Genomic DNA, 15,768 nt, shown 5'->3' with positions numbered 1-15,768 from the left:
AACTACAGGGGGGGGCTGCCCCCTGCTGCCTGGCAGCACCTGCCAGGCAGCAGGGGCAGTCATGTACACAGTTCTTTTAGTATATTCTAACCTGAAGCGTCCCCATTACCATGGGAACGTCTCTGTGTTAGAATATACTGTCGGATTTGAGTTTCACGATGTAACTCAAATCCGACGGTATATTCTAACATAGAGGCGTTCCCATGGTGATGGGGACGCTTCAAGTTAAAATATACCATCGGATTGGAGAAAACTCCGATCCTATGGTATATTAACTCCTGACTTTACATTGAAAGTCAATGGGGGACGGATCCGTTTGAAATTGCACCATATTGTGTCAACGTCAAACGGATCCGTCCCCATTGACTTGCATTGTAATTCAGGACGGATCCGTTTGGCTCCGCACGGGCAGGCGGACACCAAAACAACTTTTTTTTCATGTCCGTGGATCCTCCAAAAATCAAGGAAGGCCCACGGATGAAAAAACGGTCACGGATCACGGAAAAACGGAACCCGTTTTTGCGGACCGCAGAAAAAATACGGTCGTGTGCATGAGGCCTTACATGAATGAGAAGCTGAATCCTATGGCACACTCCAGAATAATGTCTAATCTGCTATGTCATCGGTGTGTTCACCATTTATGCAATTACATTGAGCCATTTACACCATACAGGTCAATTTGTAAAACTGGAAAGAAACGTGGATGAGGTGTACTGATTCCTGGTGGTCTGTGGCTGTCAGCTTCACCCTGCTTTTGGTGGCCATGTCCACTGGAATAGTAACCTCTGCGGAAACACTGTCAGTGCCCATTGGTGGTGTGTCTGCCCTTGTCCCATGCTGTCTTCTGTTCTCGCTTCCTTAAAGAGTACACTCTTAGAAAGCCAGCACATACATGACCAAATATGTCTCCAGCCAATGATTGTGTGCCCTGGACTTCCCCTGTGGGAGAGTGACGGAGCAGTAGGTCTTAGCTTGTCTAGTCCTGCAAATGTGCACTATTAATCTGTTCTGATTTCCCACACTTCGCATCTGCTTGTTTACTAGATTTGACGATGTGCTGCCTGACCAAACTAATGCCTGTCTACCATAGTGACCCTGTGTCAATCAGTATGTGTCTGAATTGTAGAATGAAACCCATACAAATATGCGGAGAACATATAAACTCCATGCAGATGTCCACTCAAACCTACAAACTCCTTGCTGCAAGGCACTAGTGCTAACCATTCAGCCACCTGCCCTAACTTTCCTATATACTGATTGAACAAACTCTGCCTGCCCTTTCAATTGATTACTCTCCAGCCTGCCTCATTGGTGCTACAAATTTATGTTCCTTGACTAGCCTGGGTCAGCAGTCACTGAACATAGACTACTTCAAGAGGTAGCCGCCTGGTGGTTCCCCTGCAGTAGAGTTCAGATCATTGTACAGGGGTTAAAGGTGAATTTGGAAGGTGGGAGAGGGAAGGAGGGAATCACTGGATAATGCACTCTGAAGTAGCTCCAAGCCAAATCTGTTAAGTGACATAGTGAGCCCACACCCACATCGTGACAGTGGTGTTTTAACCCAGAGGTTTATCTGCTATAATACAAAAAGCAGTGGCGTACACACAATCCATGGGGCCGCGGTGTGAAACTGATCCATGGGCCCCCCCTATTCCCCCGGTCTCGGGAGGGGCATTTCCCCGGGCAATAGGAGATTATGGGGCCCCTGTGTCCCCACCCGCCCTCAAACCACACACACACACAGCCCCACCCATAAATCACGCCCGTACCTCTTACATCCAGTGACGTCTCCTTCAATGTAGATGTTCTCTGTCCTCGTCTTCTCCTTTCAGACCAGACCACCATTTTTACGCCGTTTTTAATCTCTGCAGTTTGACAAAAAAAAAATCTTAGTTTACTACTTTTCCATCATCCTACCATCTTCTGGACAAAACATCCTACTACCCCAATACTGTGCCCTGTGGTCCCCAATAGTGCCCCCAATATTGTGCCAGTATCAAGTGTCAACCGCCCCGTGTGCCAGTATCAAGTGCCAACCCCCCCTCATTTTCCAGTATCAAGTGCCAACTCCCCCCCCCTCATTTTCCAGTATCAAGTGCCAACCTTCCCCCCTCATTTTCCAGTATCAAGTAGTGCCAACCTTCCCTCCCCATTTTTCAGTATCAAGTAGTGCCAACCTTCCCCCCCCATTTTCCAGTATCAAGTAGTGCCAACCCCCCCCCATTTTCCAGTATCAAGTAGTGCCAACCTTCCCCCCATTTTCCAGTATCAAGTAGTGCCAACCTTCCCCCCCCCCCCATTTTCCAGTATCAAGTAGTGCCAACCTTCCCCCCCATTTTCCAGTATCAAGTAGTGCCAACCTTCCCCCCATTTTCCAGTATCAAGTAGTGCCAACCTTCCTCCCCCCCCCCCATTTTCCAGTATCAAGTCGTGCCAACCTTCCCCCCCCATTTTCCAGTATCAAGTAGTGCCAACCTTCCCCCCCCCCCATTTTCCAGTATCAAGTAGTGCCAACCTTCCTTCCCCCCCCCCATTTTCCAGTATGAAGTGTCTCCTCATGTCCCAAGTAAAGTCCGGTATTAAAAAAATAAAATAAACCCTTATACTTACCTCCTTAGCAGCGATGCGATGCAGGCCTCTTCTGGCCTGTGTCCTGCGCTGTACAGCTCAGCTGGCAGCCTATCAGAGGAACAGGGAAGGGAGACGCCTCCCCTGCCCGGCCGCAGCACAGCAATCTGTATCGCTGTCCTGAGGACGGTGATACAGATCACTATGGATATGAGCGCTTTCACAATGGAAGCGTTCATCTCCCTGTCACCTGCCGCCGCCGCGGGCCCACCACTGAGTCTGAGTGGCACTACTGCAGGGGCCATGGGTCCACAGGCGGCCGGGCCCCCTGGAGTGCCGGGCCCGGTCGCAACTGCGACCCCTGTATGTACGCCACTTTTTTGTCAAAAAGAAAACTTTGAAGGCTCTCTCTCCCACTATTTTTCAGCATTTTTAAAGGCATATACTGTATAAAGCCCCCTTAATTTCAGCATTGTGCACAGAATTTCTTACTATTTTGGTGTTGCTTTTTTTTAATTTTGTAACATTTAAAGCATGTATTTTTTTAGTGTTTTTTAAGTCCTAAGAGAATCCTATGCGGAAAACATCAGGAAAAAAAAACACTACACTAAGAGCATGCAACATTTTGAAAAAAAAAGCAACAAGCCCCAAAATTGGGACAAAAACAGTAAAACCACTGAGCATGTAGACTTTCAGTAATGCCCTATATGCTTTAAAGTATTATCTAGTTTTTGACCAACAGAGAGTGTGTGAATTCAGTCTTAGAAATGTGTTATTCTTCGTAATTGGATAAGACCATTTTCATCCTTTATACGATATGTTGATTTAATTTTTTTTTTCTTTAATGTACTTAAAGAAGATTTTCTGAGATTTAATATAACATGATTGTGTGATTATAAAATCAGTTATAGTGGAGCTGGCAGGTGCCCTGTAAATGTCTAGAGTAGTACGGAAGCATCATACAATACTCATGGTTATGCTTTGCATTAGCATTTATAGATACATGGTGTTTTATTGATATTTCAGGCAGAACCAGAGAGTTCAGAAGAAAAACTAGCTGAATCCATCCAAAGTGCTGCAGATGAACCCGAGAAAGAGAAAGAACCCGAGGTAGTAGACAGTGCTAAAGATACTGACCTGACTCAGGTAACAACTTACAGTAAAATATTTAATTTCATTTTACATATACATTTTGCTCTGAGATGTTGACCACTTTTAAATCACACTGAAACACTGTTTCACTAGAAAATACCAAATAACGAGCTGTTGTATCTTGTGACATAAATAGTCCAATATTTTTATATACTTAATCTAAGCTGTACACACATCTCAGGCTTCTTGAGATCACCCTTTTTATCTTCTATGCAGAGTTGTTTTGATAAAACTATTTCTATCAACAGTATTAATCACCTGCTTTCCCTCCTCATTTCACAATGAGCATTTTTTATGTCATCCAACCAATTAGAGGAATGAAGAGCTTTCAGAAATTGAAAGGGTAAATAATAATAAAAAAGCAATAAAAATGTGTTTAATGGGCTCTGGAAATAATGTCAAGGGCCCAAGTGAGGGTAAAGCAGGCTACTCTTTCAAATCAGCTGTAATCACAACCTTTCTGTTGGGGCGCTATCCCAATGGACATTAGCCACACTTTATAAGTCTACTCCTCTTTGTTCAGTCTGTGGCGTTCTCACTGTCCAAGTTGACGGGGTTCCCTACTGCCTGCCAGACAGTCTCAACATCACTTCCTCTCACACTTATCTTCCTTTTCCTAAATACTGTAGACTTCCCTCTACAAGATGTTCTGCCAGTCAGCACTGATGACAAGGATGTCTCTATGCTATTTTAATATTGCATTTTGAAGACCAAGTGCCATGCCTCTCTCTCCACTCTTGTGCTTGGGGAGTTTGGGTTTCTTTTCAACCAGAAAATGTATGGAGATTGGCACAAGCAAGACCTGTGACATATGTAGCCTTTTCACCCTTTTCTCCTCCCACTAGATTGAATGCCTTGAATAGTCTTTATGGGGCCAGGACTTTATTAGATTCTTGCCTCCTCATTCCTCTATCAACACTTGTTGGAGGTTTGGTGGAGATTCAAGTACCTTTCGTGACAAAACTTTATCCAGTGGTAGAATGCAATATGCCAACGTGCTTCCTCTCAAAATTAAAGGCACAGCATAGGGCAGCAGTACTGATAAATTCGTGGTCCTACAGTCTTTGTAATAAGCCACTGATAGTATTATTCTTATTAGACAGCTCCACAATTAAAAGATCAAACAGTTTTTACGAAGAATGATACAGTCAAAGACATAACAGTATCACTGTCAAGTTTGTGATTTACCAATCAGCCATAATATTAAAACCTACAAATCTACTATTGTGCAAGTCCCACCAAAGCTGTTCTAACACCTCCAGATTTCTGAAGGCATCCTTTGCACCCGACACAAAAATGTTTTCAGCAGATCCTTTATGTCTGATCTTGCCAAAAGAGACCACAAAAATTAGGGAATGCTGTTGCTGTGAAGGGTGTATTTGGTCTGCAAAACTTTTAGGTAGGTGTTATATGTCAAAGATATATCCACATGAATGTCAGGACCAAAAGATTCTCAGCAGAGCATTACCCAGTGTATCATACTACATCTGCAAGCTTGGCTTCTTTCTATAATGCTTCCTACAATGTGAAAGAAAAGATGATTCATTAGACCCGGGCACCTTCTTCCATTGCTCCATGGTCCAGTTCTGAAGCTCACATGCTCATGTATGTACTTTCAATGGTGGACAAGGGTCAGCATCGGCTTTATGACCAGTCTGTGACCAGACAGCCCCAAACAGTAAGGGTACTTTCACACTAGCGTTGTCCGAATCCGGCAGGAGGTTCCGTTGCCCGAACTGCCTGCTGGATCCGGAAATCCGTATGCAAACGGATATCTTATTTTCCCAGATACAGATCTGTTAGACTTATTCATTGAAATACCGGATCCGTCTTTCTGGTATCTTTCGGAATAACGGATCCGGTATATAATTTCTTCAAGGCTAGAAAGCACTGCGCATGTGCAGACTGGAAAACCAGATTCGGCGATGCAGCAATTTCCGGAACTCTTGGTACCGGATCCGGCATTAATACATTTCAATGGAAATTAATGCCGGATCTGGCAAGTGCAGTAGTGTTCCAGAATTTTGGCCAGAAAAAATACCGCAGCAAGCTGCAGTATTTTGTCCGGTCAAATACCGTACAAGGGACGGAATGGAAGACATCCTGATGCATGCTGAACGGATTGCTTTCCATTCAGAATGCATTGGGACAAAACAGAAGCATTTCTTTCCGGTATTGAGACCCTTTACCAGATTTCAATATCGGAAAAGAATAACGCTAGTGTGAAAGTACCCTAAGCTGTGATATACTCTGCCTCTATGTTCTGGCACCTTTCTATTATAGCCAGCATTAACTTTTTTTTTATCAATTTGTGCTATAGTAGCTCTTCTCCTCAGACCAGAGCAAATTTTCGGTCCCAACATGCATTAATCAACTCCTGTTCATTGAGTACGATTCTTTGGAGCACACGTGGTAGGCACTAACCACTGTATATTAAGAACTCCCTACAAGATCTGTTGTTCTGGAGATTCTCTGACCAAGTCACCTAGCTATCACAATCTGAGCCTTGTCAGTCACTCAGATCCTTATTCTTGCCCCTTTTACTGCTTCCACTTGCTTCCTTAAATACACTGCTCAAAAAAATAAAGGGAACACAAAAATAACACATCCTAGATCTGAATTAATTAAATATTCTTCTGAAATACTTTGTTCTTTACATAGTTGAATGTGCTGACAACAAAATCACACAAAAAATAAAAAATGGAAATCAAATTTTTTAACCCATGGAGGTCTGGATTTGGAGTCACACTCAAAATTAAAGTGGAAAAACACACTACAGGCTGATCCAACTTTGATGTAATGTCCTTAAAACAAGTCAAAATGAGGCTCAGTAGTGTGTGTGGCCTCCACGTTCCTGTATGACCTCCCTACAACGCCTGTGCATGCTCCTGATGAGGTGGCGGACGGTCTCCTGAGGGATCTCCTCCCAGACCTGGACTAAAGCATCTGGCAACTCCTGGACAGTCTGTGGAGCAACGTGACATTGGTGGATAGAGCGAGACATGATGTCCCAGATGTGCTCAATTGGATTCAGGTCTGGGGAACGGGCAGGCCAGTCCATAGCATCAATGCCTTCATCTTGCAGGAACTGCTGACACACTCCAGCCACATGAGGTCTAGCATTGTCTTGCATTAGGAGGAACCCAGGGCCAACCGCACCAGCATATGGTCTCACAAGGGGTCTGAGGATCTCATCTCGGTACCTAATGGCAGTCAGGCTACCTCTGGCGAGCACATGGAGGGCTGTGCGGCCCTCCAAAGAAATGCCACCCCACACCATTACTGACCCAATGCCAAACCGGTCATGCTGGAGGATGTTGCAGGCAGCAGAACGTTCTCCACGGCATCTCAAGACTCTGTCACGTCTGTCACATGTGCTCAGTGTGAACCTGCTTTCATCTGTGAAGAGCACAGGGCGCCAGTGGCGAATTTGCCAATCTTGGTGTTCTCTGGCAAATGCCAAACGTCCTGCACGGTGTTGGGCTGTAAGCACAACCCCCACCTGTGGACGTCGGGCCCTCATATCACCCTCATGGAGTCTGTTTCTGACCGTTTGAACAGACACATGCACATTTGTGGCCTGCTGGAGGTCATTTTGCAGGGCTCTGGCAGTGCTCCTCCTGTTCCTCCTTGCACAAAGGCGGAGGTAGCTGTCCTGCTGCTGGGTTGTTGCCCTCCTACGGCCTCCTCCACGTCTCCTGATGTACTGGCCTGTCTCCTGGTAGCGCCTCCATGCTCTGGACACTACGCTGACAGACACAGCAACCCTTCTTGCCACAGCTCGCATTGATGTGCCATCCTGGATAAGCTGCACTACCTGAGCCACTTGTGTGGGTTGTAGACTCCGTCTCATGCTACCACTAGAGTGAAAGCACTCAAAAGTGAGCAAAACATCAGCCAGGAAGCATAGGAACTGAGAAGTGGTCTGTGGTTACCACCTGCAGAACCGCTCCTTTATTGGGGGTGTCTTGCTAATTGCCTATAATTTCCACCTGTTGTCTATCCCATTTGCACAACAGCATGTGAAATTGATTGTCACTCAGTGTTGCTTCCTAAGTGGACAGTTTGATTTCACAGAAGTGTGATTGACTTGGCGTTACATTGTGTTGTTTAAGTGTTCCCTTTATTTTTTTGAGCAGTGTACATCCCACCCATTGACAGGTGCCATTGTAAAAAGATAATTAGAGATGAGCGAATCGACTTTGGATGAAACATCCGAAGTTGATTTGCATAAAAACTTTGTTAGACTACTGTACGGAGCAGTACTTCGGGTAATAACTTCAAAAATGTATTTCTACTGTAAAAAACATTTTACCGAAATCGAGTTCAGTTCCATGTGGTACCTTGGAACCGAACCCGTGTTCAGTAAAAGATTTTTTGCAGTAGAAATAAAGTTTTGAAGTTATTACCTGAGCAGTGTATAAATTGTGAGGGTGAGAAGGTAGATTCTTCTAAACAACCTGCCTCATTGCAAGTGACTGACTACCTGAAGGTTGGGAAAAACACTCTTCTAAAACAGTTGTAGCCACAACATTTTTGTGGCTACAGGTGTATATCTGTCACTCACATTATAGTCTTCGTCCAGTCTATGGACCTCACACTGGCAGAACTGACGGGGATTCCTGCTGATGGCTTGTGGCCTTCCCAAAAGTTTCCAGTAGATGGCAATAAATCACAAGAAAATGCTTGTGAATGAGTAACTCTGAGCTCTGCGTTTCTTATAATTGCTTGATGAAAAAAAAAAATTGTATTAATTGTATACAATATCCAAAACTTTTTTTTTCAGAGTTTCTAAGCTGCATACTGCTTTACTGAATCAAATGACCCCAAGCTATGATTATATAATATGCTACCTATTAAAAGCATTACATGAGAACCATGGGAGTATTCCGTAGAGATATGGCATATACCCCTAGTTGGGAACCTTGGATATAGAAGATATTAGATAAAATATAAAGCACAATTGTTTGGTCGGCGGTCCGTGCCCACTGCACTACTCACCATGCTGTCTGGCCTCATCCTCTGCAGGTTGCGGCCTTCCAGCCTGCCAGTACCTGTTCCTTTAGGGAGCTCATATCTGGCTTCTTAAAGGGCCAGATTCCAGAGCCAATGGCTGGGGGCCCCTGGGTATTCAAGGTGCCCAAGCTTTAGGTTTTCTGGTGACAAGCAAAGGTGTACCCTATACCTGCCCTGCCTGTGTGCTCCTTCACTTCCAGTTTTTTTTTTAAGTTCTGTTCTTCTTTAAGTTAACTCTGTCTGCTAGAGATGAGCGAATTAAAAAAAAATTCTATTCGCCGGTTCGCAGAATTTAAAAAAAAATTTGGTTCGATCTGAATTTATTCGCAGTGAATCGTGTCACAAAAAAGGCTATTTCCTGCCTGCAGAGAGCCTTTATAGTGGTGTAGAACACTGTGCCTTGCAGTAACACGCATAGGGAGTGTGCTGTGGTAGTGAAATTATACTGTGAGTCAGTATGACATGCAGATGACAGGCGTCACACTTAGAATCACTGCACACTTCACTTATTTGGGCAGTCACGGGGCCAAAACTGAGACAAATAACTCAAGTATGAACTCAGCCTTACAGGTGGATGTTAGTGCCAAGAAGAAGCGCACTCCGTTTACACTGTTGTCAGTGGATTCCACATACTGTAGATGCCTACAGAACCTGTTCTATTAAATGCTTATACAAGTAGAGCTCCCCGACAGAGTGGAGAGGGTGTCAGCAGTAAGTTTGTGTTGACGTCACTGAATATTTTGCCCTTCCTCTGATCCGTCAGAACAATAACCCCCAAAAAACGGATCCTGTCTGTTGAGCATCCGCCTTCACTCAGCATTTGGTCAGTAATCCATCAGTATTGCTAAAGCCCAAAAAAACAGGAGTGGATCCAAAACAGAGATGACCAAGTCAACCATTTAAGAACCGCTGGGTTGCTGGTCAAGACACGACCGCTAGATGACACTGGGAGCTCAGGCCTCTCACTGCGACCCCTGCTGCCACGCCCCCCTACTCTGCTGCGACCTGTGCCTGCGTCAGAAACATTTAGGCCTCTGCCACTCCTCTGTGCAGGGCCTGGCAGTTTTCTGTCGGACATACTGTTAGATCAAATAAATAAATAAAAAGGAAATTAAAACACCCCAAAAAAGCCCTTTTTTTTTACCACTAATACACGCCAAAAAGGGCTGTCATTTTCTCACTTCATCACACAAACAGCAAATACTTTTTTGTGCCACTAATACACGCCTAAAAGGACTTTGGAACATATAACTGCACTGCTGATCAGCAAATATATTTTTTCTTTTTCCACTAATACACACCACAAAAGGCTTTAGAATATATAACAGCACAGCTGAACTTCACCACACAACCGCTAATAAGCCCTTTTCCCCCACTTATACAAGCAAAAAATGCTTTAGAACATATAACTGCACCGCACAAGGGCAAATAAGATGTAGAAATATTTCCTTGTATTAAACCCTGTTAATGCCTGTATAAAACAGCAGTTGCACCCTAATAAGAACTGTTTGCTGGAATTACAGAGCTGTATAATGGCAATTTGGATCCGCAGTCAGTGCAGCAAGGTGTAATAGGATTGTTCCTATTACCCAGTCTGTAACCTCCCCTATTGAACCCTGTTCTACATAAATACTGTGGAATCATTCCTCCCTATCCTTTCCCTACACCTTGAATAATCTTTCCCTGCACTTGTAAATAGTTTTTTTTAGCATAATTAAGTTTTTTCTAACACTGTCCCTAGTGCCTGCTGACGTCTCTCCCTGCACTAAGTACACTGGTAAATGGCAGAATCTAAGATGGCTGAGGCTATTTATAGTGCTGTGACATCACAGGGCTGACTGGCTGCTGATTGACAGCATGCATGGCATTATGGGTGATCCCGCCTTCCCAGAGTTCCTTGCTCCATTTCCTCACACATGCAGCAGCCATTTTAGGAAAAAATGTGATTCGTTATTACTAAGTGTGAGGAAATTCGGCTTCGGTGCGAATCGAATTTTTCCTGAAATTCGGATTAAATTCCACTTCATCAGCTTCTATTTGCTCATCTCTACTGTCTGCCTGCTTTGTTCTTATTCCTGTTAAGGACCCAACCTGCCAACCCTGCCTGTATCTTCACTCCCACCCAGCCTGCCGATTTCTCCTGTGTCTTCATTCATCTATACTACTAGTAGTGATCAGTCCGGATCTAGTAACCCGCATTTAACATTTAGTGGCTGTTCAGACTGCTCCTGTGGTTTTAGTGCATTTTCTGTAACCTCAGCTCCTGGTGCCTGCACTGGAGTCTCCGGCCCCAGTGGGTCAACTGCCAAGTACACTAGGACTATCCCAAGAGGTAGCAGTCTGGTAGCATCCCTGCAGCGAAGGCTGAATCCCTGTACAGGAGTTAAAAGGTGAATATCAGGGGAGCACCAGAATAATGCCTTATAGCATTAACCTTATGTCAAGCTGGTTAGTTGGCACAGTGGGTTCACACTCATTAATCTGTAACAATGATATTTATGATACTGCATTAACATTTCATACAGCGATTTGAAGATTGCTCATTGTTCATGTGGAGTATGTGAAGAATGATAGCCACAAACAAAAAATAATAGAGAGCTACAAATTGACCATGAGAGATGTCCAACCATTTTTCAGTGATGACCTATGCTCAGGATAGGCCATGACCAGCTCATTCTGTTGATCAGCTGTTCTGTGCAGCTCTATCGGTGGAAGTTGGTGCCGGAACAACACAACACTGTCAACATTGTAGTGGACAGCACTCGCAACTGCAACATTGCTCCCATTCACTTCAAGGATGGACAACCTCTTTAATCCTACTTGTGTCTCCTTTTAGGATCAGAGTATGACACCAATACATAAAGCAGTCTTTCTTTATTGATCTTGTACAGTATCATGCCCTACCCTCTAAGGCACTGCACTAGAAATAACACCAATTTTGACATTGTGGAAAACTGCATTCTAACAGCAATTTTTTATTATTATTATTATTATTATTATTATTATTATTATTTATTACACCCAAAAGTATTTTGTTTCTTTCCATGGGGAGATGAGATGGGGCTTTCCTGTGATCTAAAATTGGAGTGGCTATCAATTCATTTTGTATGTTTCATTTAGTATAAAATGGTTAAAAACAGAGAAAAAGACAGTTGTTCCTCAATTTTCATGCTTTATTTTAAAGGGAGTCTGTCACCACAAAATCTACTGATAAAGTAGGCTCAATGCCTTCTAAGGCTAGCTCAGCTGAATGTAATTTTACCTTTCAAGTAGTGATCTGTTGTTTTTGGGGGGAAAAGTTATTTTAATGCATATGCAAATAAGCAGTTAAGAGCACCGAGGGTGGGCCTAAGCTTCTCTGTGAACCTTTGCTCCTCCATCTTCTTTTGCCAGCCCCTTCCCCTTCTTTTTGCTTGACAGTGCCAGGAGAGATGGCTTTGCAGGGATCTGGCCCTATCATTCAAGAAGGAGAAGGAGGGGCTGGCAGAGGAAGCAGGAGTAGCAAGGTGCACAGAGTGGCTTCAGACCACCCTTGGTGCACTAAACTGCTCATTTGCATATGGATTAAAATTACACCAGCCCTACAAGGCATTGTGCCTGGTTTAACGGTGAATTCACTTGTGACAGATTGCCTTCATACTAGTTTGTTCAATAAATGATATATACTGCAGGCATGAATCCTCTAATTATGTTCCTGTATATAACAATGTCAGATATGTGTACATTGTGAAATATATGACGTTGCTATAATTCCAAACACAAAAACCCTATTTCAATTTTAAATTTCAATTCCCTTTACATGCAACATCTCTAGAGGGATGATAATCTAGGTCCAGACATTTATTGGTGAAGGCACAAAAGCAGGAAGCATTGAGGTAGAAAGAATGAAAATTAGGGATAATTATTTCTTGTTTAGGGTAATGTACATTCTTTGTGACAGGAACGCATTAATGCTTGAGCACCTGATGCCCATGTGCAATACTTCTGTGTCATGCAGGATTTATAAAATTAAGAGAGGTTTGCACAATTTTTGGGAGACATTATTTATTTTGTTTTATAATTTTTTAAATATTGTCTCCATTTTACTATATGTATTTATTATTGCTTTATTAAATAATTGTTATGCTATTTTAATATTGATGCCCTTTCACAGTACAGGATCTGGCATGGTACAGGATCCGGCTGTCACTGTAATCCAGCAGATGGCACTGCATACAGTAGCATGCAGTACCATCAAATTAACAGGCTTCTTGCAGAGAAACTACCATAGCCCATTAATTTACAAGGGGAAGGCAGGAAGCGGTTAAAGAAGATCTGTCATAGACCTTTAAAAATGTGCACATTTTGTTAAATGACAAAATTAAATCTAGCAAGTAGATGATGCAGCACTCAGTGAACACCCACGATTTGTTAGAATACTGGACATATAGTATATGGTAAGGGGAGTCAGGAGCTCCATGAAAGAATCCTACTAGTTAGACTGTGGCCACAATGAACATATTTGCTTTAAACTCTGCTACTAGTTTAGATTTGGAATTAAAAATGAGAACATAAATCATAATTTTTTGTATTATTTCCATGTTGAAACTGACAACTGCATTAATCGTAAATATCTCTGATGTTTTAGCAGGACATTCCCTGCATACCATCAGTTGTAATAGAACCAGCATCAAATCATGAAGATGAAGGAGATTATCAAGAAAAAGGTCTATTAGATTCTAAAGATGAATTTGATGCCATCCAGGAGTCATCTGTTGGGCAAGTTGAAGGCACCGCTGATGAAAGTAACAATCTTCCCACATCTGAGAGCACTACATCTAAGGCCCAACCTATCAACTTCCTGTTTAAGGTCAGTTTATCCAACTGTTTTCTGCCATATTGATCTATATTATAAACGTGTTTATGGAAAGATTGCATCCAGCACACATCTGTATTCTAAAAACACTGAAGTTTATTTAGACCAACCTGAGGCTCTCCAGCTGTTACAAAACTACAATTCCCAGCATGCCCAGACTACCTACAGCTATCAGCCTACAGCAGGGCATGGTGGGAGTTATAGTTTTACAACAGCTGGAGAGCCGCAAGTTGGCCATGCCTGATTTAGACATTATAAACCAGGACATCCTGAAACTACTCCTGTGCATTTCGAACCAAAAAATGCATCCGGTTCTTAATCATAATGCAGCATGCTGACATATAGCAAAGCTTTCTTTTAATACCGTCTCCTTGTCTTCATGACATATGTGAGGACTAACTGATACATCAATTGGTTTACACTTGTGGCAAGGGAGGGGGAAAAATAACATACACACCATGGAAGCAAAGATAACACATAGATCAAACTTATCTGAAACACATACCATGACCTCTACAAAAGTCGGCAATGGTATAAAATATTATAAGGATGCACATACTTAAGAACGGCCTTGTGGAAGGAAAGGGGCACATTTATTAAGACTGGCTTTTTAGACCGCGGTCTTAATAAGCCCTATAGTGGGCGGTGGATCGCCAAAGTTATACAGAGGTGCAGGTCTCTACATAATGTTGGCAGATCCACCGCCACTTCTAAATGTTAGACAACTTCCTTGCTGTATTACATTTAGACCATTTTTTACGCCTAAGCCAGACATAGAAAATGATGAATGAGACTAGCCTGGCGGCCCGTCCCCTTCTCCGCCCATGCCGCGCCCACTTTTTTACACCTGGCGTGAGCGGGGAAGAGGTCGAAGATTCTGCCACAACCATAGTGCGCGACAGAATCTGCACCTGATATATGGCACAAAAGTGGCATATATCTGGTCATTAATGACCCCAAAGTTTTTTGTTTTACATACGTACCTACGTAGAGTAGATCTAGTCAAACCACATTTATATGTGCCATTGGTTTTCAACCATGCAGCATCCCTGATGCAATTCTTTCCCACAAAATACTGGGTGATACCATGTTGTCAATGGTTGTGGATCTCCTTGCAATAAAATTACAGCCAGAGTTGAAGATTCTACACAAATCCTTGTCTTTATATACACTCTTCAACACTAAAATTGCAACACCAAGAAGGAGAAATCGTGGAACTATGGAAATCATAGGATCGATGAACATTTTAATGATATGTGAATGATAAAGTGGAAACAACAGTCAAAACGTGTTGATTTGCTCACTACTAGTAAATGTTGATTCTGAGCACTATGTGTGCAAATACACACACTTTTTCGTAAAAGTCCGGGTTCGGGTTCGGTGTTCGGCGCTTTCTTGGCGCTTTTTGAAAGGCTGCAAAGCAGCCAATCAACAAGCGTCATACTACTTGCCCCAAGAGGCCGTCACAGCTATGCCTACTATTGGCATGGCTGTGATTGGCCAGTGCAGCATGTGACCCAGCCTCTATATAAGCTTGGGTCACGTTGCGCTGCACGTCACTCTGCTGTTACAAGTGTAGGGAGAGGTTGCAGCTGCGACGTTAGGGCGAGATTAGGCAGTGATTAACTCCTCCAAAACACTTAAGACAGTGATCGATCTACAGCTGTGGATCATTGAACTGCTGCTATTCAATTGCTCACTGTTTTTAGGCTGCCCAGAGCGTTTTTCATTCACTTTTTTCTGGGTTGATCGGCGGCCATTTTGTGTCTTGTGATGCGCCAGCACAAGCTGCCACCAAGTACATTTAACCATCAATAGTGTGGTTATTTTTTGGCTATATCCTACATCAGGGTCAAGCTGAGCCTGTCACAAAGTGCATTTAACCATCAATAGTGTGGTTATTTTTTGGCCATATACTACATCAGGGTCAAGCTGTCATCAAGTGCATTTAACCATCAATAGTGTGGTTATTTTTTGGCCATATACTACATCAGGGGCAAGCTGAGCCTGTCACCAAGTGCATTTAACCATCAATAGTGTGGTTATTTTTTGGCCATATACTACATCAGGGGCAAGCTGAGCCTGTCACCAAGTGCATTTAACCATCAATAGTGTGGTTATTTTTTGGCTATATCCTACATCAGGGTCAAGCTGAGCCTGTCACCAAGTTATTCTCA

The 15,768-nt window shown here is 43.1% G+C and overlaps 1 protein-coding gene across 1 annotated transcript in view; it reads left to right on the top strand.

Moving 5' to 3' along the window:
* The window catches only part of AMPH (amphiphysin), a 316,380-nt gene that overhangs the window by 286,125 nt on the left and 14,487 nt on the right, over positions 1 to 15,768 (top strand). The window contains exons 20-21 of the mRNA XM_040433933.1: positions 3,595 to 3,714; positions 13,364 to 13,585. Coding sequence (XP_040289867.1) covers positions 3,595 to 3,714; positions 13,364 to 13,585 — 342 coding nt within the window. The remainder of the gene's footprint in view (positions 1 to 3,594; positions 3,715 to 13,363; positions 13,586 to 15,768) is intronic.

The sequence above is a fragment of the Bufo bufo genome, chromosome 5 (genome assembly GCF_905171765.1).
Source record: "Bufo bufo chromosome 5, aBufBuf1.1, whole genome shotgun sequence".
In the NCBI taxonomy this organism is placed as follows: Eukaryota; Metazoa; Chordata; class Amphibia; order Anura; family Bufonidae; genus Bufo; species Bufo bufo.
Note: the sequence above shows the minus strand (reverse complement) of the source record. Positions and strands in the feature narration are given on the sequence as shown.